This window comes from Pongo pygmaeus, chromosome 10 (assembly GCF_028885625.2).
Source record: "Pongo pygmaeus isolate AG05252 chromosome 10, NHGRI_mPonPyg2-v2.0_pri, whole genome shotgun sequence".
In the NCBI taxonomy this organism is placed as follows: Eukaryota; Metazoa; Chordata; class Mammalia; order Primates; family Hominidae; genus Pongo; species Pongo pygmaeus.
The window spans coordinates 67728246-67752501 of record NC_072383.2 but is presented as its reverse complement, the minus strand read 5'-3'; the positions used below and the strand labels follow the sequence as shown (position 1 = coordinate 67752501).

The following is a 24256-nucleotide window of genomic DNA, read 5'->3' as shown; positions in this document are numbered from 1 at the left end:
AGTGCTCCAATGGGGAGACTGAAACAGGCACTCAATAAATACTTGATCAAGGTCAGTTAGGGCTTGTAGCCACCATCTAGAAGTTGATACAGGAAAGGGTTTTGGCAGAAATGTTGTCAATGAGTATGGTTGCCCAAGAAAACCATTTCATGATATGGCAGCAAAAAACAAGGCAAAGAAGATGCCACTCCTCCCCTCCAGCTCTGTGCTGGCAGACTGCAAGGATCTGACCCTTTCACACCCCTCCACTGCTGCTTTAGATGTAGAGAAACTTTTTTGAGAACCTACTCTGAGCCAGGCACCATGCTAACCCTTTGCATGTGTGTCTCATTTAACATCCACCGCTCTCATATGAAAAGGTACCATCATTGTCCTTAATCCTCAGGCAATGAAACTGAGGCTTGGTCTGGCACGATGGCTCATGCCCGTAATCCCAGCACTTTGGGAGGCCGAGGTGGGTGAGTCACAAGGTCAGGAGTTTGAGACCAGCCTGGTCAGCATGGTGAAATCCCATCTCTACTAAAAAAAAAATACAAAAAAATTAGCCAGGCATGGTGATGCAAACCTGTAGTCCCAGCTACTCGGGAGGCTGAGGCAGGAGAATTGCTTGAACTTGGCAGGTGGAGGCTGCAGTTAGCCGAGATTGTGCCACTGCACTCCAGACTGGGTGACAGAGCGAGACTCCGTCTCAAAAAAAAAAAGAAAAGAAAAGAAAAGAAAAGAAACCGAGGCTTGATGAGGTTAAATAATTCACTCATGATTATTCATCTGACAGTTAGTCAAGCTGGAGTCAGATGGTCTACCACCAGAGTTTATCCTCTAAATAACAGGGTATTTTAAATACAGACCATTCTAATAAAATTACTTATTATTATAGGTCATTTCATCTGGCACAGATATCCTTAGAATCAAGGAGTATCAGATAATGTTTTAGCCCAGACTTCTTCTTCAGACTTTCTCTTATTATATCAGTTTGAACTCAGAAGTCAAACCAATCACTGAACTCAAATAGTCTTTAACAAGCTCTTCTCACAGAACTCCACGTACTCTCTCACTCCCTTTTGAAACATCACAGTAGAGCTTATCAATCCCACTATAGTGATGGCAGAACCAAGACATGCAGCTTGTAATTGACTCCTAATTCATCTTGCCATCCACACCCAATAAGCCAAGTCCTAAGTTAAACCCATAATATTAGATGCTTAAGCTCAAACATTAGAATGAAATAAAATGAAACCTGCAGTTGATTCCTTCACAGATCTAACATGTCTCTAAGTTTCCCCTCCTGTGACATCCCCTATTCAAACACCAGTGTCCTCAGCTAGTTCCCTCCTACCCTTATACCAGATCTCAAAGCCTAAAGCTCATTTTATCTACCCCTACTAAGCACACTGACTCAAACCAAACTGCATTAATTTAGCCTGTCTTGAAGATTTACTAGTCTCTTTTCTAGACCCTTGCCTTCTCTACACACACACACGCATATAATACTTCTTGCCCTTTTTCATTGCAGTTTCAGGGTTTTATTCTTCCCCTAAGTCTCTCCAATCTCCCTCTCTCAAAGCAGCATTGCATACCTGGACATTTCCTAGTATGTCCCACCACCGTAGCTCAACTGTGTACCAAGTAGGTAACTGTCTGGCTAACCTAGGAAATCAGAGAGGACCTCAGCCTGCTCCTCCTAAGCAGACAGCTAACCCAAACTCTACCACATAAGGAAATAAAGAGTTAAGGGCAATTTACAGAAACCTTCACATGTTGACAGGACAGCCTTCAGCTCTGCATACATGCCTTATACATGTTCATACATGAATAATGCATCCCGAATGGGGCCCATGGCCAGATAACTTTGAGGAACACTTCATTCCATTTCTCTTCCCTAGTTGCACATTAGCACATCAAAGGCCCTGAGAAGTCCTGCAGTAAAAACACTCACGTAATTTTGTTTAAGCCAGTGAGTCACAAGCTAATTTACTGACCATGGAACATTTTTCCTCACAGCATCTAATGGGACAAGTTTTTCATAGAGCATTTGGTCCTTTTTCATAAGGCCAATAATGCAATGTTTTAATATATTTAAGATCTGAAAATCTGCCTATGAGATTTCAACTCGCTCTCAGAAATTTTGCAGCCCAATGGTCTCTTAGATTTTTGAGATAAAGGGTTGTCACTGATATCTTTAGAAGACACACATTGTAGGCAATATGGTAGAGGGGAAGTAACATGATTTGTAGTAAACCCAGGTCTGAATCCCACCTCTAGCATGCAGGCAAAAACAAAAAACAAAAAACAAAACAAACCCTACATCCCAGTGCTGTTGTGATATGAAACTATGAAATGAAACTAACCTGCATAAAGACCCTGGTATTCAGAAATGCTTAAAACTTGGAGTATTTGAATGGGTTGTACAGATCTAATGATCATTGAACTAGCCCAGTGTCCCTGCGGTCATGGACTAGCCATGTTTCTGCTTGTTCTCACTGAGATTTTATTGCAGTTCCACTTAACTGCATGCATCTGAGCATTTTTTTAATCAAGTAATGACAGGTTATCTGATCATAGGGCTCTCCTTTAATGAACATGAACTCTGACAATCTTTATGAACTATGGCTCAGATCTACTCTGAGTCACACCATTTGGTAGATAATTTTAGACACATTTCATGTATTTCCCTGAGATTCACATTCCTTTAAAATATCAATTAATCTAAAAGCTTCATGTAGAAGAAAAGGCATGTTTCTAGAGCCAAGCAGATTTTTATCTCAGCTTTGCCACGTGTTGACCTATGGAGAGTTACTTAACCTCTCTGCACCTTATCCTCCCCATTGGTAAAACATAGATAATACACCTATCTGGAAGAGTTAAGAGAACGAGATGTATTACATCAAATATATAATTAAATAAGTGAATATATGAAGTGCAAAGAATGCCCAACACTTAGTAAATGCTCAGCGATAGTAAGTTCCTCTTCTACCTCACCTGCAAGCCCCATCACCCCCCTCAAAGGTAGAGAGTGAAGCCTCTTGGGCAAACCAGTCCTGAATCTCAATAGCAAGGGGGAAGCCTATAGGTAGATATTTCTGGTCTGGTAGGAAGGACCATTATTATCATGGAGACTAAAATATAGGCAGATTTCAGACCTCCCAGGTAGCTCAGAACACAATACCCCAAAGTATGGTGCCGTGGCATGCTGAGTACTTTGAAATGAAGGAGACTGGAAGGACCTCAGAAGCAAGGTATCTCTGACCTTCCCCTGTCCTCCTGTCTCTCATCCCCTTTTCTCCCTCAAAGCAAATCACAGAAACCATAATTCTTCTTCCCCAAGATGGTTCATACATACTAGAACTCCTCCCCATAAAGCGAGCCATAAAAGTCAGAAAAGTAACTCTCTCCCTTCTGTCTCATTCCAAGGGGACTCTCATTCCAAAGAGACGCTACCTCATACCTTGGAAGAAGCAATGCTACACAGAGAAGCCAAGAAAAATCTGAACAGACCCTGCTGGGTTTCCTCCTTCAGTCTATTACCATTAGATCACATCCTTTTGTCCACTTACATTTCTACACAGCTGTTCATTCCTCATTGAACCCAAGATAAAAATAAAAATAGTTTTCCCTGAGTCTCTGGGTTTCATTTCTGAAGACTCCTGCACCACATAAAACTTTAATTAAGTAAATTGTTTATGCTTTTCTCTTGTTAGCCTGTCTTTTGTTATAGGAGTGTTGGTTGTGACCACTATGATGGACAAGGAATGGTATCACACATTTCCATCCCTATAAAAGACAGCTCTTCGATGAAGACCTTTGTTCACTTTTCCTTCTAAACAGCTAAAGGTCTTTCTGTTAGTTATAAAAAGTAGTCTAGATGATTATACAGAACCCAGGTGGAATCAGCAGAACATTCACTTTAGGAGAAGACACTTAGAGGAGAGAGATTTACAACTTTTGGCAGGTTGCTTCCAGGTCAGAGAAAATGATATATCCATTGTCCACAATTCATACAAGTTACTGGGAGGTAGTGAGAGGAATGTGAGGGCAGGCACAGGGGCAATTAGTATCTGAGTTCAGCCCATGCAGTGCCTAGCACAGAACAGCCAGCTCAGAGTGTGGGCTCAGACATTTGGCAACCTACTAGCTCTGTATGTGTGTGTGTGTGTGTGTGTGTCTGTGTCTGTGTCTGGGTGTCACTTCCTTGAAAAATGTTGAACTCACCTTCTTCCCACAGTTTGTTGCCAAGGAAGTTTCTGTTGGCAGAGAGTAATAAGAGCCAGGTACCAGAAATATCTGCATACAGGTTTCTCCACTACTATTGAGGATTCAGGCCTAGTTTCACTTTCTGTCTTAGGAGGGTAGGGGCATTTGCAGGTATGCTGAGGTGGGCTCAATAACAGAATGGAGATGACAGTGACAGTGGAGAGTCAGTGAACTTAAAGTCAAATCAATAGAAATTATCCAATATAACCAACAGAGAGAAAAAAGATTGAAAAAAAAATGAACTGAGCCTCAGTGACCTGTGCAAAATATCAAAGGTCTAACATTTGCATTCTTAGAGTTCTAGAAGGGAAAAAGAAAGACATTGGTAAAGAAAAATAAATGTTAAAAAACAATGGCTACAAATTTCCCAGATGTGGTCAAAACTATACATTTACAGATTCGAATTTGAGCAAATCCGAAACAGTATAATATAAAAAAATGCTCATACCTAGAAACATATAATCAAACTGCTGAATACCAAAGATAAAGAAAATATCTTGCAAATGGAGAAAAATAATGTATTACATACACGGGAACAATGATTCAAATAGCTGTTTATTTTTCATCAGAAACCATGGAGGCTAGAAGGCAGTGGGTCAACATTTTTTAAATGCTGTGGGAGGAAAAAACTCTAATGACCAAGTATTTTATATTCAGCAAAAATGTCTTTTAAAAATGAAGTTGAAATAAAGACATTTTCAGTGGAGGAAAACTAAGAAAATCTATCACCAACAAATCTGCTCTAAATGAAATTCTAAAGGGAGTTTCTAAGGTGGAAGAAGAATGATGCCAGAAAGAATTGTGGAACTTCCCAAATGAAGAAGACCAACAAAAATGGTAAATGCTTGGGTCAATGTAATAGCCTATTTTTTCTCTCTTAAGTTCCTCAACATATACATGAGTGTTGAAACCAAAGATTATAGCATTGTCTCATAGAGTTTTAAATATATATAGATGCAATACACATGATAGCTACAATATAAAAGGGAAAGAGAAATGGGACTTTTATGGCTATAAGGTTTCTACTTTTCATGTGAAGTGGTAAAATATCTTCAAATTGACTACAAGAGGTTAGGTATGTAGATTGTTGTCCCTCGAGTTACCACTGAAAATAAATCTATATAAAGAGTTTAAAAGGCAATCAATATATTAAGATGGAATACTAAAAATCTTCAAAAAATTTAAAAGAGGGCAGGAAAGGGGGAAAAGAAGTACAAGAAGCAGAGGAGATGGACATTTTTTAAAAGAAAAAGATAGACTCAAATCCAAACATAGCAATAATTAATTTTAATATAAATTGTCTAAGTTGAGACAGAAATTGTCCAATTAGATAGGGAAAAATACCCAATGATATGCTGAATAAAAAAAACTAATCTGATATATATAGGTTAAAATTAAAGGATAGCAAAAGATATACAACACAAACACTAATCAAAAGAGAGCTGAAACTATTCACAATAGCAAAAACATGGAATCAACCTAAATGTCCATCAATGATAGAATGGGTAAAGAAAGTGCGGTAATGTACACCACGGAATACTATACAGCCATAAAAAGGAATGAGATCATGTCCTTTGCAGGGACATGGATGGAGCTGGAAGTCATTATCCTCAGCAAACTAATGCAGAAATGGAAAACCAAACACCACATGTTCTCACTTATAAGTGGGAGCTGAATTATGAGAACACATGAACACAAGGGGGAACAACATACACTGGAGCCTGTTGGGGGGCCCAGGCGTGGGGGGCAGATGGAGAGGATCAGGAAGAATAGCTAATAGATGCTGGGCTGAATACCTAGGTGATGGGATGATCCTTGCAGCAAACCACCTAGGCACACGTTTATCTATGTAACAAGTCTGTACATCCTACATATGTACCCCTGAACTTAAAATAAAAGTTGAAGAAAAGAAAAAAAAGACAGCTGCAGTGGCTAGATTAATATCGGACCAAATAGACTTCAGAATAAGAAAAAGGAGATAAAAAGGAACATCACTCTGATAAAAGACTAAGTTCACCAGAAAGACAAAACAATACTAAATGTGTTTGCACTTAACCACATAACTTTTCAACTCAATACAATTATGCTTTCACAAAATCCAATAGAACTGAAGGAGAAGTAGAAACATCCACAATCACACTTGAAGACTTCAACATTTCTGTCACTGTCATAGATAAAATTAGTAGAAAGTAATCAGCAAGGCTATAGAAGACCTGAACAAGAATGTCAACCAACTTCACCTAACTGATATTTATAGAATACTATCCAACAACAGCACAGTGAGCATTCTCTCAAGTGCATATGTAACATTCACCAAGATAGATCATATTCTGGGTCATAAAGCAAACCTTAACAAAATTTGAAATCATACAAAAGATGTTCTCTGTTCATAATGGAATTAAACTAGAAACCAGTCACAGAAAAATATATGGAAAATTTCCATACATTTGGAAGTTACATAATATATTTCCAGCAACCCATGAGTCAAAGAAAGTTAAATAAAATTTCTCAAAAGAAATTTGAAAGTATTTTGAACTGAAAAAATATATATATAGTATATAAAAAACTGAGTGAGGCAGCTAAAGCCACATAGAGAGGGAAATGTACAGCATTGAATGCTTAAATCAGAAAACAAAGAATAACCTCAATTCACAAACTCACTTTCCACTCTAAAGAACTAGAAAAATAAGAGCAAACTAAACCCAAATTAAGCATAAGGAACAAAATAATAAAGATAAGAGTAGAAGTCAGTGAAATTGAAAACAAACACAATAGAGAAAATCAATGACATCAAAAGCTACCTATTTGAATCAATCAACAAAATTGATAAATGTCCACATTGATTAAGGAGAAAAGAAAAAAAGAGACAAACTACCAATATGAAGAACAAAAGAGGGAATATCACTAAAGACTCTTCAGAGATTAAAAGGTTAATAAAAAATACTATGAATAACTCTATGGACATAAATTTAACAACTTAGATAACATTGATCAATTCCTTGGGAAAAAAGTAAAACAAGCTAACTCACTTAAGTAGAATGAGATACCATAAATAGCCCTGAATCTACTAAATAAATTAAATTTGTATTTAAGACCCTCCAACAAAGCAAAGGAACAGATTATTTTGCTGATTAATGCTACCAAACATTTAAGCAAGAAATAAATCCAATTCTACACTATCTCATCCAGAGAATTTAAGTGAGGAAATTTCCCAACGAATTTTAGAAGGGTATAGTTGCTGTGATACCAAACCCAGAAAAAATAAAATATAAAAAAACAAAACTGCGATCAATATTCTTATAAACATAGATGCAAAATGCTCAACAAAATTGAATCCAGCATTGTATCAAAAGATAACATATCACAATTAACTGAGGTTTATTCCAGGAATACAAGGCAGTTCAATAGTCAAAAACTAAGCAAAGTAATCCATTATATTAACATATGGGAAGAAAAAACATACGATCAATAAATACAGAAAAAAACTGACAAAATTCAACATCCATTTATGATAAAAATTATCAGCAAACTAACAGTGGAAGAGAACCTCCTTAAGCAAATAAAGGGCATGGTTAAAAAAAAATGTATCACTAACATTACACTTAACGATAAAAACTAAATGCTTCCCCTCCAAGGTCACAGACAAGGCAAATATGTCTAGTCTCACTACTTCTTTATTCAATACTATACCCAGGTCTTACCTAGTTCAGTAAGGCAAGAAAGTGTCAAAAGATATACAGTTTGAAAAGAAAGACATACAACTGTCTCAATTTGCAGATGACATGACTGTCAACATAGAATATCCCAAGAAATATATATTTTAAAAAGGTATTAGAACTAATAAATGACTTAATTAAGAGTGCAAGCTCAATATATGAAAATCAATATTTCTATATACTAATGATGAATAATTGAAACTAAAAATTGAAAAAAAATCATGTTCAAAGAAGAACATGAAATATTTAGGAAAATATGAGCAGTATTTTTATGTTGAAAACTATAAAACACTGATGAAAGAAATCAAAGAAGCCCTCAATAAATAGAGAGATATACCATGTTCATAGATTGGAAGGCTCAATTTTGTTAGAATGTTAAGTCTCCTTGGATAGATCACTAGGTTTAATAAAATTTTAATCAAAATCCCAGAAGAATTGTTTAAATATTGACAAGCTAATTCTAGTGTTTATGTGGGAAGTCAAAGAAACTAGAATAGCCAAGACAATATTGAAACAGAAGAAAAATTCAGAGGACTTACACTATATGATTTTAAGGCTTATAATAAAGTGCCTGTGTACAGTAATAAAGATCATGTACAGTAATCAAGATAATGTTGTGTAGGCAAAATGATAGGCACATAGATCAATGGAAAGGAATGAAGAGTCTAGAAATTGACCCACATATATTTTGTCAATTGATTTTTTACTACTGTGCAAAGGCAATTTAATGAAAGAAAGTTATTTAACAAATGATTCCAGGATAATTGGACATCCACATACAAAGAAACTAATATAAATCTATATCTCAAGCCTTATACAAAAAAAAAAAACAAAATGGATCATAGACCTAAATATAAAACTCTAAAACTTTTAAAAGAAAATCTTTGGGAACTTGGATTAGGTAAAGTCTATATTTCTTAGCTATAAACCATAAGCCATATAAGAAAAATTCAATAAATTGGGCATCATCAAAATTAAAACTTTTGCTCTGAGAAAAACACTGTTAACATTATAAAAACATAAGTGACAAACTTGGAGAAAATATTCATGAATAACATATCTAACAAACTTCTTATATCCAGAATATCTAAAAATTTTTCTAAACTTAAAGAAAACAACCCCAATTTTTAAAAATGGGCAAAAGATTTGAATTAACACTTCACCAAAGAAAATGTATAAATGGTGAACTAGTACATGAAATGATGTTCAACATCATTAGTTATTAGAAAAATGCACATTAATACATGATATGTCACTACAAACCAATTAGAATGGCTATAATAAAAACAATTTTAAACTCATAATACCCAAGAATTGGCAATGAAGAGAAGCAATTGGATATCTCATGCATTGCTAACAACACAAAGGGGTACCACCACTCTACAAAATGTGGATATTTTTACAGTTAAGCTTACATTTACAACATGATCCAGCAGTTCTTATCCTAAGTATTTATCATAGAGAAATTTAAACTATTGATCACACAAAAACCCATATATAAATATTTATAGAAGCATGATTTACAATTGCCAGAACTGGAAATAATTCAAATGTTCTTGAACAGATAAATGGCTAAACAAACTGTTATAATCACTTAAAGATATCTTTCTCTGTAACAGAAAAGGAATGAAATATTGATCAAAGACATTATGCTAAATGAAAGGAGGCAGACTCAAAGTGTTATATACTGTATGGTTTCATTTATGTCACATTCTGAAATAAATCAAAACCATAGGAACAAAAAACAGACCAGTGGTTACCAGGGGACAGTGTAGATGGTGAGTCTGATCACAAATGAATGGCATAGGGAAATTTTTCAGTGTTGTGTGTTATGATAATGGTAGTGGTTATATTACTATGAACTTGTCAAAACTCATTGAAATTTATACAAAAATTTGAACTTCAGTAGATGTAAATTAAAAATAAAAAAGGCTAGAGTGCCTATATTAATACCATAAAATAAGAGCAGAAATCAATGAAATAGAAAACAAAAAGTAAGAATTTAACTTTAACCAAAAGCTGGTGCTTTGAGAGATTAAGAAAACTGATAAACTTCATGTCAGATTAACCAAGAAAAAAAAAAAAGACAAGTTACTGACATCAAGAACAACAAATGAACCATCACTATAGATCCTACAGACATTAAAAGTATAAGGGAATATGAAGAACTTTATGCTGATGAATTTGACAACTTAGTTGAAATGGACAAATTCACTGAAAGACACAAACTGCCTAAGCTGATTACTATCAATAGATAACCTGAATAGCTCCATATCTATTAAATATACTGAATTTGTGGGTGGAGGTGAGGAATGAGTGGAATTTCTCACAAAGAAAATTCTGCAGTGGTGATATTTGTCAAAGATCCATGGACATAATAATATCAACTCTACCCAAGTTATTTTGGAAAACAGAAGAGGAGGGAACACTTCTTAGCTCATTTAATCATTTCATAATATTTTAAACATCAACTAGAGAGCAGTGCTCTCATTACTTACAAGGCCCCCAAATCAAAGTCACTGCCCAAGAATTCCTCCAACAGACTTGTGTCCAGGGCTGGGTTCTCCAGAGTACCATTGGCTCCCTGGGCTGCAAAGGCAAATTGAAAATCTTGAGAAACATGAAGATTTCAGTATGGCCAATGGCTAAAAACACTGACAAGTCTTTAAGGTCAGGGATTGTGTCTTTCTTATTGTATCCACAAGGATCAACAGCATGGAAGAGGCACAAAGTAAATATTTATTCAGTGGGTGGATGGATGGAAGGATGGATGGCAGTTTTGTTGGTAGGCCAAATTATTTCCAGTTAAGTTCAACAAGAAATTCAATATCTTGTTTCACACTTTTTTTAGACCTGCCAAAATGTAGCAAAATAGTTCTGTCCTTTTCCTTGGTTTACAAAATGAAAATAAATGTACTGGTTTCTTACTGACTACAATAAATATGTTGATATTTTTATAGAATAAAATATAGGGCTACATACTATAAAAAAGACAAAACTGTTTTTATTTGCAGATAACATGATGCTATACAACTGATAAACAGAAATATTCAGAAAATTAAATAGGGGTTTCGGGTGATGGGTACACTAAAAGCCCAGACTTTATCAGTATGCCATATATGCATGTAAGAAGTCTGCCCTTGTACTCCTAAATATATAAAAATTAAAAACTTAAAAATAAGCTGGCCAGGCATGGTGGCTCATGTGTGTAATCCCAGCACTTTGGGAGGCCGCGGGAGGTGAATCATTTGAGGTCAGGAGTTCAAGACCAGCCTGACCAACATAGTGAAATCCTGTCTCTACTAAAAATACAAAAAAAATTAGCCAGACATGGTGGCGTGTGCCTGTAGTCCCAGCTATTCAGTAGGCTGAGGCAGGATAATCGCTTGAACCCAGGAGGCAAAGGTTGCAGTGAGCCAAGATCGCACCACTGCACTCCAGCCTGGGTGACAGAGTAAGTCTCCATCTCAAAAACAAAAAATTTAAAAATTAAAAATAAACAGCCTGCCTGCAAGCCTTTGAGCTATGATTTAAAATAACTAAATAAATAAATAAATAGGGTAGTTGGTTAAAATTAAATATGAAAACTAACTGCTGTATATAAAGAAATACGAACCATTCAATCATGCAGATACATATACTAGGAAAAAAGATTTTATTCAAAATAACCAAAATAACAAAAAGCATAAGATATCTAAATATATATTTAGAGACAATTTGTTTCACTAAAAACTCTATGAAAGGCCTTAAGAAAAGATTTGAATAAATGAAGAGACCTACATTGTTCTTAGGCTGAAAGACAATATTGCAAAAATCTTACTACACATTATTTAGGATGCCTGCCAACCCCACATATTTGTTTTCTGAGAATTTCCCCTTACAAAGATAGTCTCCTGCAGCCATAATTGTAATACATAACCTCTACAGGCATCTGAATCAGGGAAAACCAATCCATTGGTTGGACAGTGACCAATTCAACTATTTCTCCCAAGAATTTGAACTCATGGACTTTAAAGCTGGTAGTTGAGATTAAGTCATACAATAGCTAAGGCAGAGCGATAGTCTAAATATTTCTGATCCGGGCTTGGTACCACTTCTCACGCCTGTAATCCCAGCATTTTGGGAGGCCAAGGCAGGTGGATTGTTTGAACTCAGGAGTTGGAGACAAGCCTGGGCAACATGGCGAAACTCCATGTCTACAAAAAATTCCCCCAAAGATGAGCCAAGTGTGGTGGTGTGTGTCTGTAGTCCCAGTTTCTCAGGAGGCTAAGGTGGGTGGTTCTTCTGAACCCAGGAGGTTGAGGCTACAGTGAGCCATGATCGCACCACTGCACTCCAGCCTGCGCAACAAAGCAAGACCTTGTCTCAAAATAAAATAACATATTATGTAAGTGATATTGTGTCCTTCTCAGTGCCTTACATCAGGAGGATAATAATGTTCTGTTATGACTGATGTTAATGTTGATTCCTTGGTTAAAGTACTGTCTGCTATCTTTCCTCACTGTAAAAGCTCTCCTTTTATAATTTGTGGGGAGATACTATGAGATTTTGCATACATACTGTTTCTCATCAAATTTTTACCCAATAGTTTTAGCATGTTTTGATGTTCATAAGTATTTTAATACAAAAAATGAAAAACAAACTGAAATATTTTCTGTTTTGGTTTAAGCCTCGGTATTCAGCAAAAATTATTTTTTTTCAACTTTGATTTTAGAAATAGAGGGTGCATGTGCAAGTTTGTTCCATAGGTATGTTGCATGATGCTGAGATTTAAAGTATAGATCCCATCATCCAGGTAATAAGCATTTATAGACATTTTTTTCCAGTCCTGAATCTAATCCAGAATAACATAATGCATTGGATTATCATGTCTTTTTAGATTTTTCAAAAAGTACAGGCTAGTTGTTTATAGGATGTCCCTCAGTTTTAGTTTGCCTCCTATTATCTTATGGTTAAATTCAAATTGTATATGTTTGACAAGAATATTACATAAGTAAGTTCCATTCCATGAAATATTATGCAGCCATTTAATAAATTTTACAATGTCTCAAGAGAAAAAAGTGGGTTGCAAAATCTTGTATGCAGTGAATTTGTTTCCCAATATAAAGGCAACAGATAGACAATTCCAAAATGAAAAAGTTGAGGGTATAAGACTCCTTTAAGTCCCTCTTGAAAGTAGCTCCTTAATGATAAAATTCAGCCAATCAAGAATGAATCACAAGAAAAAAAACAAAGAATACAGAAACTGAAGTGAAAAATAACCACGGATGAAGAGCGAATTCATGTAAATATAGGATTTAGACTGAAATTCTAAGGGGATTTTGGCTACAGATCAAAATGGAAAAGTAATAAACCCTGACAAAGAAAAAATAATATAATCAACAAAAATTGGAAGGCAGGGAGATGGGAGGTGGGAAGAGATGTAATACTAATTATCTCACCATTCATTTCTCAGAATGCATCTTTACTACCTAAACCTGTACCATTTGGTTAAAAAAAATTCTTCAACTTTTTAGTCATTTTTTAAATCCCCTTTCCTTAATCTTGGAAGAATCCTTTAGAATTGATAATTTTAACAGTAAAGAATTACTTTTTTCAGAATTAAAATTCTGTAATTCCTTTAGTTTTCCTTCAAGTTATTTTTATTCTGTTAAATTCAAGTAAAATTAATATTTTATATTAAATTTAATATTTTATTAAAATAGTGCATATAAGATCATTTCTTAAAATGATAATTTCTATCCATCTATCTACCTACCCATTGTATTAGTCTGTTTTCATGCTACAGATAAAGACATACCCAAGACTGGGCAATTTATAAAAGGAAGAGGTTTATTGGACTTATAATTCCACATAGCTAGGGAGGCCTCACAATCATGGTGGAAGGTAAAAGGCACATTTCACATGGTGTCAGACAAGACAAGAGAGCTTGTGCAGGGAAACTACCATTTTTAAAATCATGAGATCTCATGAGACTCATTCACTATCACAAGAACAGCACAGGAAAGACCTCCCGCTATGATTTAGTCATCTCCCACCAGGTCCCTCCCACAACACGTGGGAATTATGGGAGCTACAAGATGAGATTTGGTTGGGGACACAGAGCCAAACCACATCACCCATCCATCCATTCACATATCCTTCTATCTGTAGATATTCATGGAGAGATGATGAAATAACATCCTACTACCGTTAACACTGGTTAGATTATAGGATTGAGGGCAATTGATCATTGTTTTCAAGTCCTAATTTTAAACTTTGGAAAAATATTTTATACAACTTTGGGTAAAATGATTTTCTAAAACAGTTAAAAAATCAACTTGCCAAAATCAACTCAAAAATAAAGAGAAAGTCTGAAATGACAAATAGCCCTGGAATAAATAGAGAAAAATTTCACCCATAACCATTACCCTACCCCTGCATAAACAAGCAAGGTTCCAATGACATCAAGGATCATGCTTTTAAAACTTTAACAATATAACTCTTCTACCATTTTCACAATTGTAAAACAGAGAAAATAAAAGTATCCAAAGTATTTTCATGAAGCTAGCATAAAATGAATGCCAAAATCTGACAGAGATGAAATGCATAAAGAAAACCATAGGCTAATATAATTTGTGAATGGTATACTCAAATCCTAAATAAAATGCTGTCAAATGAAATTCAACATTAAAAGAAAAAATTTATCATCAAGAAACACAAAGATGACTCAACATTAGAATTCATATATCAAAGGTAAAATAGTATTTGACCTTCTTAATGCCAAAAGGCATTAAACATTCAACATCAATTCCAATGAATACATCCTTAAGATTATATATATTCATATGCACATATATATTATGCATATGATAGAAAACTAACATCAAATAAGACCCAGTGTTGGCTGGGTGCAATGGCTCATGCCTGTAATTCCAGCACTTTGGGAGGCTGAGGTGGGCAGATCACTTAAGCCCAGGAGTTTGAAACCAGTCTGGCAAATATGGTGAAACCCTGTCTCTACTAAAAATACAAAAATTAGCTGGGTGTGGTGCCATGCACCTGTGGTCCCAGCTACTTGGGAGGCTGAGGCATGAGAATCACTTGAACCCGGGAGGTAGAGGTTGCAGTGAGCCGAAATCACAGCACTGTACTCCAGCCTGGGTGACAGAGCAAGATCTGTCTCAATAATCAATAACAAAAACAAAAACAAATAAGAGCCAGTGTCATGTTTAGTGATTTAGAAAATTAGAACTACTGTATTTTCATTAATGTTAGAAATAAAATAAGTATTTTAGTTACCATGTTATTACACAATACACTGCCAAATGCACTAGCATCCCACTTAATCAAGAAAACGAAGAGAGGTATGAATGTCAGAAAGGTGGAAATAATTTGCATATAACATATATGTTGAACTTATAAAATCAAAGAATACCATCTAAAACTTGTTTAAAATAATAGGCAACTTCAATAAGGAGACCACCACAAAAGTAATGTATAAAAAATAGATTTCTATATTCAAACAACAGCTACTGAGAAAATGTAATACAGAAAGATCCATTTATAATAGGAACATAATTGTTAGGAATAAAATTAAATCAAAAGAAGAAACTCTAAAATTCTGATATAATGAAGAGAAGATGAATAAATTAAGAGCATATTTTGTTTGGATAAAAAAAGGCAATAGCATAAAGATGTAAATACTCCTAAATTAATTTATAAACTTAATATATCTACAATCAAAAATTTCTTAAGGAAACAAACTGATTCTAAAGTTTATCTCAAAGAATGCTAATGTGAAAATACCCATGATAATAAAAAACACCTGAGTAAAAAAGGGATATTTACCAACAAGATGTACAAAAGTAATATAAATATTGTGTTGCAACAATAAACAGACCAATATTTTGAACATAATAAAGTCCAGAAATAAACTCAAAGATATTTATGAGAATTTAGTTTGTGATAGATGTATCATTTTATGTCCATGAAAAAAAGCTACGTTCTATACTAGAATCTCACTTCTACACCAAAATGAATTCCTAGATGTATGGAGGATTTAGATAAATCATAATATTACCAGAAGAAAACAGGCACATATGTCTGTATATTTTGGAAAGAGAAGAAGACTCTTAAATCATAATAAGAATACCAAAAAATATACAGAAAAAAAAGTCTATAAATTTGGCTACATAAAAATTGAATTTTTCAGACTACATGAAAAGCAAGGTTGAAAGCAAATGCTGCTTCTAAGGTTTTGGACTAATAATTCTCAGATCAAAGCTTCTTAATGATTGCCTATATCTTACTCACTAGAAAAGGTTCATGAGGGCAAAAATCATAGTTGTCTTATTCGTCACTGTAACCTCATAGTACTAAAGCTTTTTTCTTTTTCTTTTTTTAAAGAGAGAGAGAGAGAAGTCATTTGAAGAGCGAGGTAAACATTTTCTAGGACTCCAGAGCCAGCTAATGAGAAAGTATATGTGTCTGGATAACAAATACATAGAAAAGCCACAGAGATGGAATCCAAAATGTTAATGGTGATTATCTTCAGTGATAGTGCTTTGTTTTGTTTTCTCTTCTTTATACTTGTTTTATTCTTTAAATGTATTACTTTTGTAATCATACAGTTATAAAAGAAGTTCATCTCTGAGTAAGAATAAAATGACCTTTTTCTTTGAAAAAAACAAATTTGTTGAATGAATGAATGAATGAATATCTTCACTAGCAAGGACTGGACTGACAATCCTCAGTAAAGAGGTGACATAATTGGGGCATACGCTCTCTGTTCTATATGCCCTCCTTTACCCCATCCTTTCTGCAGTTTCTGAGCAGAAGAATACATTAGCACCCAACAACAACAGGGCCTTGAAATGTGAGTTTCCTTCAGAGCCCTCTGACTAAGCCTTTGTCTTACTGCAGCAGTTTGAGTGGCACAAGAACCTCCTACCCCACCAGACAATTACCAAAGAATTGTAGCTCCTGATTGCCACTAGTTGATAGTCAATAGCCAATATCTAAAAGCCAGCATCCAAGGGTTAAAATAAGGCAAGGAGTTTATTTGTGCTGAATGCAGACGAGAGCCAGTTTTGCTGGAGTCAACTGTTCTCTAAGCTGCCACAGATAAACAAATGCACTCAATCCCATCATTTAGAAGGGTGTCAAGAGCACTGCATGATGCAGGTATTATCTGTGGCAACTCCCAGTCTCCATTCTGTGAGGTACACTTTGTTCCGTGCTTTGCTTTGCTAGAGGATTATAATACTCACATCTGTAGAACCTGAAATAACAAGGTTTTTTTTTTTTTCGCTTTTCCCAACAGTGGAAAGTCATAAAGTTTTTCTTTCATCTATTAAAATCTGAAATAGATGACAGATAATTGAATGGGGTCTTAATAAATTTTGTGGGTTTTTTCCAGGTACAGTTTAAATACATAATAGTTCTGCTTTCTATCCCTCACTCCAATACCCATCAAGTTTTATGCTGGCTTCATAAAAAGAATTTGGAGGCTTTTCTTCTTTCTCTACATTTTAGAATTGTGAAAATAGTGGAGGAGACATCACCAGCTCAATTTGTTGACATGAGCTAAGATGAAAATGAGTGGAATATATCCCACATGCCTCCTGGATTCACAGGAATGATTCCTAGAGATTTAGATGGTCAGAAATGACCTCATAGTGGAGTTGAGTCTTCAGGTGGACTTTGAAGAAAGGCTAGGATGGACAAGACATCTTCATTCTTTCATAGATTCAACCACAATTTACTAAGGACCTACCATGTGCCAAGCATTGCGCAAAGTTCTGGAGACCCAGCTGTGAAAAAGAAGACAAGAACCCCTTAGAGGGCTTGTATTCTAAGGGAGGGAAAGGAGGCGACATTCGGGGTAGGGTAGGACACATATAACATATTAAAAAAAAACAAATAAAAGGATATTTTCGGAGTGTGAGGAAAACAAAACTGGCTGGTATAACAGACTGTGATGGAGGGAGCACTTTTCTATGTGGATGCCTCTCTCAGGAGGGAGCCAGCCATGCAGGGATCAAGGGCAGAGCATGCCAGGTGGAGAAAAAATGGCAGCGGCAAGAAACAAATCATCCAATGGGTTAGAGCACAGGAGCATGGGTGTAGGACAGGAGGGCAGAGTAATAGGAAGCCTTTGGAGAGTGACGTCATATACTTTATGTTTTCGAGGGTCATTCTGGTTGCTTGTGGGAAGATTATAAGGGGACAAGAAGAGAAGGAGATCAATTTAAAAACTTCTGCAGTTACCCAGGGACGCTCAGAGTTTGAATTTCTCACTCTGAGCCAAGCAAAAGAACAAGCACTTTGCTTATGTGACCTTATTTAATCTTCCTAACAGCCCTAGGAGGTGTCCATCAATACTACTCCCAGTTTACAGATAAGGCCAAGTGATTACACAGGTTAACCAGCTTGCGCAGAGTCACACAGCTTGTAAGTGACACACAGGGAAGCCAACCCAGGCTACTGAGCATGCTCTCACCACCGCCCCGTGCCCCACCGCCTCCCTAGCAATGCCAGCCAACTGCAGGGAGGACTGACTTGCTTCTGCTGCTTCACTGGGCTTAGGGCAAGCCGACTGCTAACAGAAGCAGATGGAGGGAGGAATCTGTTTAGTTTTCCTCTGAAGCCCCTGCTGGTGTCCCATCTGCTTTATATGGCACCCTTCACTCTCCCCTCCACACCCGCCACACAATTCCCCAGGTAGAAATAGGAGGTGGCCCATAGATTCTAAGACCTGACTCCTGTGTCACTTGCTTTAGATCACCAACCGGCCCCCACCTGCTCCCCCAGGTAGAAATAGGAGATGGGCCACAGCTCTAGGACCTGCCTGATGTGGCTTGCCCAAATGCCTTAATGAATAAGGAGAGATGATCCCTGCAGTAGCTGGCTTCCTCTTGGACTCCAAAATCCTATCTGTGTTTTCCAAATCTAAAGGAAATTACTCAAAAAGATAAATCCACAGTGTCAGATAAAATTGTTTTCAGGAGGTTTTACACACAGAGAACAACTCTCAAATGGCTCCTAAAATAAATCTCATGCTTTTAAAAATAATCGCTTTGCTCTAAATGTTTTTAACACTTGTTTATAACACCCAAGCCTGCCAAGAGGGCACCCTTAAGCATCCTATCCTCCATTAGGGAGGCTCACTTTGAAATCAGGTTCCACTCTTTACTTCCGTAGCTAGGAAGGGCTGCCACAGTTTTGCTTACAAAGGGAGAAGCTGCCTAGGCCTCCTGGGTGTGTCAGAGAAGCTGTCCCTGTATTGCTTCTGTAAAGCAAAGCTCTTCCTCACCCTCATTCTCTGCCTCCCTTTCCAGGTGCAGCAAGAGCTGTAAGACAGTAACATGTCCTGCTGCTCTTGGCCTTAGGAAGACAATAAAAAGGCACTTGGTTATGAAGATGAGTCTATCAGGGAGTACTACAAACACACCCAAGTTGCATCCACAGGACCTACTAAAAAATCTACATATGCCTATGGGGCTTCTCCAAGGGTGTGAGCAGGGAAGGCACAGCAAAGACCTTGCTTTCAGGACTCCCTGCCTTCTCCACTCACCACCTGCCAGTCCTATATAAAGATCTCTTCTTATTTCCATCCAACAGCTTTCTTCATCACTTTCCCCAACACTGATAAGGCCCTCTTCTTGATTTATTCTTTCACACTTGGTGCCACACAGTGATGCCCAGAGAATTCAGACAACTGGCAAGATGACAAAATTTGTTCCAACAACTCTAGTTGTTTAAAGGATTTTAAAAATAATAATGAGGGTCTCCCAAATGGTTGCTTTCTGGATTTAAACATAAAGATAGTTTCCCTCTGACATGCCAGTGTTCATGAAAAACTGGAGTGGAAATGTTAATAGATATTTCGAAGAAGAAGGAAGAGGAGAGGAAGAAAATAAGATAGAGGAGATGAAGAGAGATAAAATACTCCCCTTCTCTCATTTGCTTAGGATACTTTTGCCTTGAAAAATCCATTAAATGTAGTACTGGATCTAAAATCTAATGTTAGTGTGTAGAGAAACAACCAGTCCAGAGTTAGAGAAGTAAGGATGACATTTTCTTAGAGATATTACCAATCATTAATTGACTAATTGCTTTATTCATTTACTTACACATTTACTTAAGTGTTCATTCTGTGTCCTGAAATAAAATCAGAAACAAGCTCACGGTCCACTGAGAGGGCCAAGAAAATCAGCTATAGCAATGCAAGGTGTTAAGTAATGATGAACGTGTACTTGGATACTATGGGAGCCTTTTAATTAGGCTGGACTGGGGTGAGCCAAGGACTTCCTATCAGTGACACTTGAGAGGGCTTTTTAAGGTTAAGTAGGGATTCACTAGGTAAAAGATGATAAACATCCTAGGAACAAAAAGGCATGTGCAAATAAATTCAAATAATCAGCAGCAGGACTCTGTGGAAACATGCCCATAGTCTGACCACAGCCAGGAGGCAGGTGAAGAACATGGTAGAGACTGAGGGCCGCATCATTCCTGGACCCCACTGCCAGCTGTATGTGCTTTTATTTCAATCACCATAGCAATTATGTGTTGTGCATCTCTTTCTCTCTGCTCGACTCTAAGCCTTTCTAGGGCAAAAATTATTTTTTATTGTACAAATCCTAAGCATCCAGAACAGGATTTAGAATATTATAGCTATTCAATAAATGTTGACCTTGTTAGATGAGTAAATAAAGCTGTGAATGAATAAACGTAATTATGAATGGTGGAAAGTGTATTATGATAACTTTATTTTGAAAGTGATAGAGTCATTGAAAAACTTTAAGCAGGGTAGTGATGTGATTAGGTTTATAATTCTGAAAGATCATTTAGCCTGCAGTTGGGAGATTGCACTGAAGCTGGGCAAGACTAGTTTAAAGAGACTAGTCAAGGATATTGCCAGCATTAAACTTCCCACATTGCATTTCTTAACACAGTGGACATGTGATATGGGCCAGGCACAGTGCTAAGGGTTAGAGACCCAAACACAAAGAAGCAATAGTAGTTAAGGATTCTGGTTCTATAGTCCGGCTAGGGCTTACATCTTTGCTGAGACTTAGTTGTGTAACCTGGGACAAGTTAGCTAGCCTCTCAGTGTCTTCGTTTATTTACTTTCCTCATTTTCAAAATGAGGCTAATACAAGCATCTACCTCACAGAGGAGTTGTGGGAATTAAATGAGATAATACATGCAAAGTGCTTAGTATAGGTCCCAGCTCAATAAATTCTACCCCTTGTCATTACCATTAGTTTCTGTGCTCAAGAAGTTTATAGACTGGTAAGAAAAACTGACATGAAAACATATCATAGCGAGATAATGTGACAACAGAGATGCACCAGGGCATTGTGGGGCACTTTAATGACTCAACAGGAGCAAAAAGATGCCAGGAAAAAGCTTCTAAGAGCGGGCGTCAACAAGGCTACAACTATCAACAGAAACAGATCCTAGGGCCTTGAATGCTGTGAAAGTCTGACCTGGTGTGGTATGGTCAGGAAAAGTGGAAGAATGTGCAGCAATGTGCTGGAGCCAGGTTGTACAAGCTTGTGCACATCTCTTCCAACTTCATATTTAACATCATGTGAGTGGCTTGAAATCGGCCATAGTGAGAGCATTTACACCATGGAAATGAGCAAATGCTACAAATCAGGGCTGCTTCCTAACTTTCCCTTCCCCCAAAACTAGAGAGTTGCTTATTAAACATTTACCACATCACTGTATGTGGCTAGTATTTGGGAGGATAAGCCATTGAATTTTGTGACTGACTGTAAGAAATCTAGGTGATTCCCCAGTCCCTGTCTTGATGGTCATGCTGGCGACTTGAAATAGGAAATATGAGAGAATTGGATGAGGAGCCGGGGAAGGAGCATGAGTTTATCTGCATGGGGCCATGTACTCTTTTGTACTCTTGGAGATAGAAGTGAGCACCAGGGCACTGCCCTCAAGAAAAACTCCACCTAACAACCTGGAATCCTGGGAATCTCCCAGTCTCCTTGTACAGATAGTTTTACATTGACCCAAGAAGAATCTAATCAGTTATTTCAAACAGAAGTAACGTGACCCATTGTTGGAAATAATAACTGAATTAAAAGACTGTCTCTGGCTGGACTTTAACATGACATGAATCACCTGGAATTTATGTGCCTGATAATTGAGAGATAAAATAAAAATTAACCTTTATTCAACTTGAGTAAATAAATAGTTCAAGCACATTGGGTAACAGGATGGCAACCCCCATATGGGTTTTCTAAAACTGTCACAGATGCAAAAATTTGGCAAGGATTATTAAAAACTTGGCTGCTGGACTCTAAGAACTGCAGAAAACATCCAGAAACCTACATGTGTCTACCAAGAACTAGCCATGCAAATGGACTTCATTGCCTTTCCTGTTCAGCTGCCTGACTGGCAGATTGGGAGACTCTCAAAGGAAATGTATATCTTTATTTCAACTAGATGCTAAACGAACTTATTCGTTCAAAATTATTGCATATGTAATGAAGAGCAGTGTTCTAGGCACCAAGGATACAACAGTGAGCAGCACTAAGGCAGGAGAGGGGAGCACAGGGAAGTCAACAGGCAGGAACACTGCAGTGGGATGTCAGACCCAAGCAGACATTTAGAAGGAGCTTTTGATACAACTTGGGGAGTAGAGAGGAGAGGTCAAAAATGGCTGTATTTATAGCTAAGATGGAGAAATGTAGAGGAAATTATGCTAGAATCGGATGAATTTGTACCTGGGAGAATAACTGTCTCCCAGAGAGCTAACCTGAAGAAAATCCTAAAATTCAGCATAAAATTACCTGCTCTCATCCTTCTCAATAATGTTATTTGTAATTTGGAAAAATATAGAGAAGGCAAACTGGACATACATTCAGACAACGTGAAGGAAGTGGGCAAGGTACAATATAGTAGAAAGCGTCAGACTCTAATCTTGACTGATTGCATTCATAGCTGACTTTGGCAGGATAAGATTTAGTAGGTTAAGCATACAGGTTTGCATTGGTTTTTCTAATTATGTAAATATACTATGGGGAAATTTCGCTTATGAATGAATAGATGACAAAGACATGGGTCTTTTAGTTTTGTCATAGGTTTTGAAAAGACAAGGAAGCTAATGTAGAGTTATAATAATAAAAGTATTGAGTACAGAACTAGGATAGTGCAATTCCTGTTCCTCTATGCATAGGTCAGATCTTGAGGATGTGGGATCCAGGTTTTAAAAGGAATGCTAACAAATAGTAGGGGATCCAGAGGAGATTCAGTAAGGAGCAAAAGAATCATGAGCTAAGCCATTTGAGAGACAATCAATGTAGAAGATTGATAATACTTGGTAAGTTTAGTGAACTCTTATTATGTACCAATACTATGCTAAGAATTTTACATTTACTTTCTCATTTAATACTCAAAACAATTTTATTCTATGAGATAGGTACTATTATTATCCCTATTTTTCAGAGAAGTTGTCTTAGTGAGCTTAAGTATTGCTCAAGTTCAATAACACAAGTGTCATTGCAGGGGCTCAGGTGTTTTCTACTATAACATAATGTACGTGTTCCTGTACAACTTTGCTTTTTGCAGAATTGTAAAAAATAGCAGAAGAATGTAGAGTTGAAGAAAAACACTAAAAGTTAATAAAAACAATGACATGTCTAATACAAATTTAAGACATGTTAAATTATTATTAATATTGCTAAGTACTTCAGCAAATATTAGCATTTAGCCTTTATTTAGAAATATTAGAAGGGGTTGCAAAGAAGAGTTGCAGTGCTGAATTATGAAGACCAAGGGAAAAGAGGGGGGAAATTGAGATGATGATAACTAGTTTAAATGAATTACAATCCATCTGATAAAGCTGAGTCAGAACCTGTTCTTTCTGGGTTCAAGGACTCTCCTCCTCTATCTGAACAAATTTGGCTTCTGTTTGCAGGAAAGAAGGTGGGTGTGCCTGCTGATGGGGTCAGTCATATATAACTTTAAAATGTTATGGATCTACGTTCCTTTAGCATTACAGTTACTAAAATGCCACATGAATCCATCCTTCATTGCTTTTTCACAAACTTAGGAATCACTCAGGGTAAAGAATAAATGACTGCTGGGTGGCTCGATGTCTTTAGAGAGCTGCACTTGTGGCTTTGCACAGCTTCTCAGTGAATAATCTAAAAATTTTAATGGGATTCAAACTAAGAAGGGAAAGTGACTAGTTCATTGCATCATGTAACTTCTATCATGGTAAAAGTATTTCAGGGTCCTTACTAGTACATTATCAAGTTCACACTTCTCCTTTTAAATTA

General features: G+C 36.6%; 1 protein-coding gene across 1 annotated transcript in view; it reads right to left on the bottom strand.

Moving 5' to 3' along the window:
- Positions 1-24256, bottom strand: part of MYRFL (myelin regulatory factor like) — a 121999-nt gene that overhangs the window by 84231 nt on the left and 13512 nt on the right. Inside the window, exon 2 of the mRNA XM_054445027.1 lies at positions 10466-10556. Coding sequence (XP_054301002.1) covers positions 10466-10556 — 91 coding nt within the window. The remainder of the gene's footprint in view (positions 1-10465; positions 10557-24256) is intronic.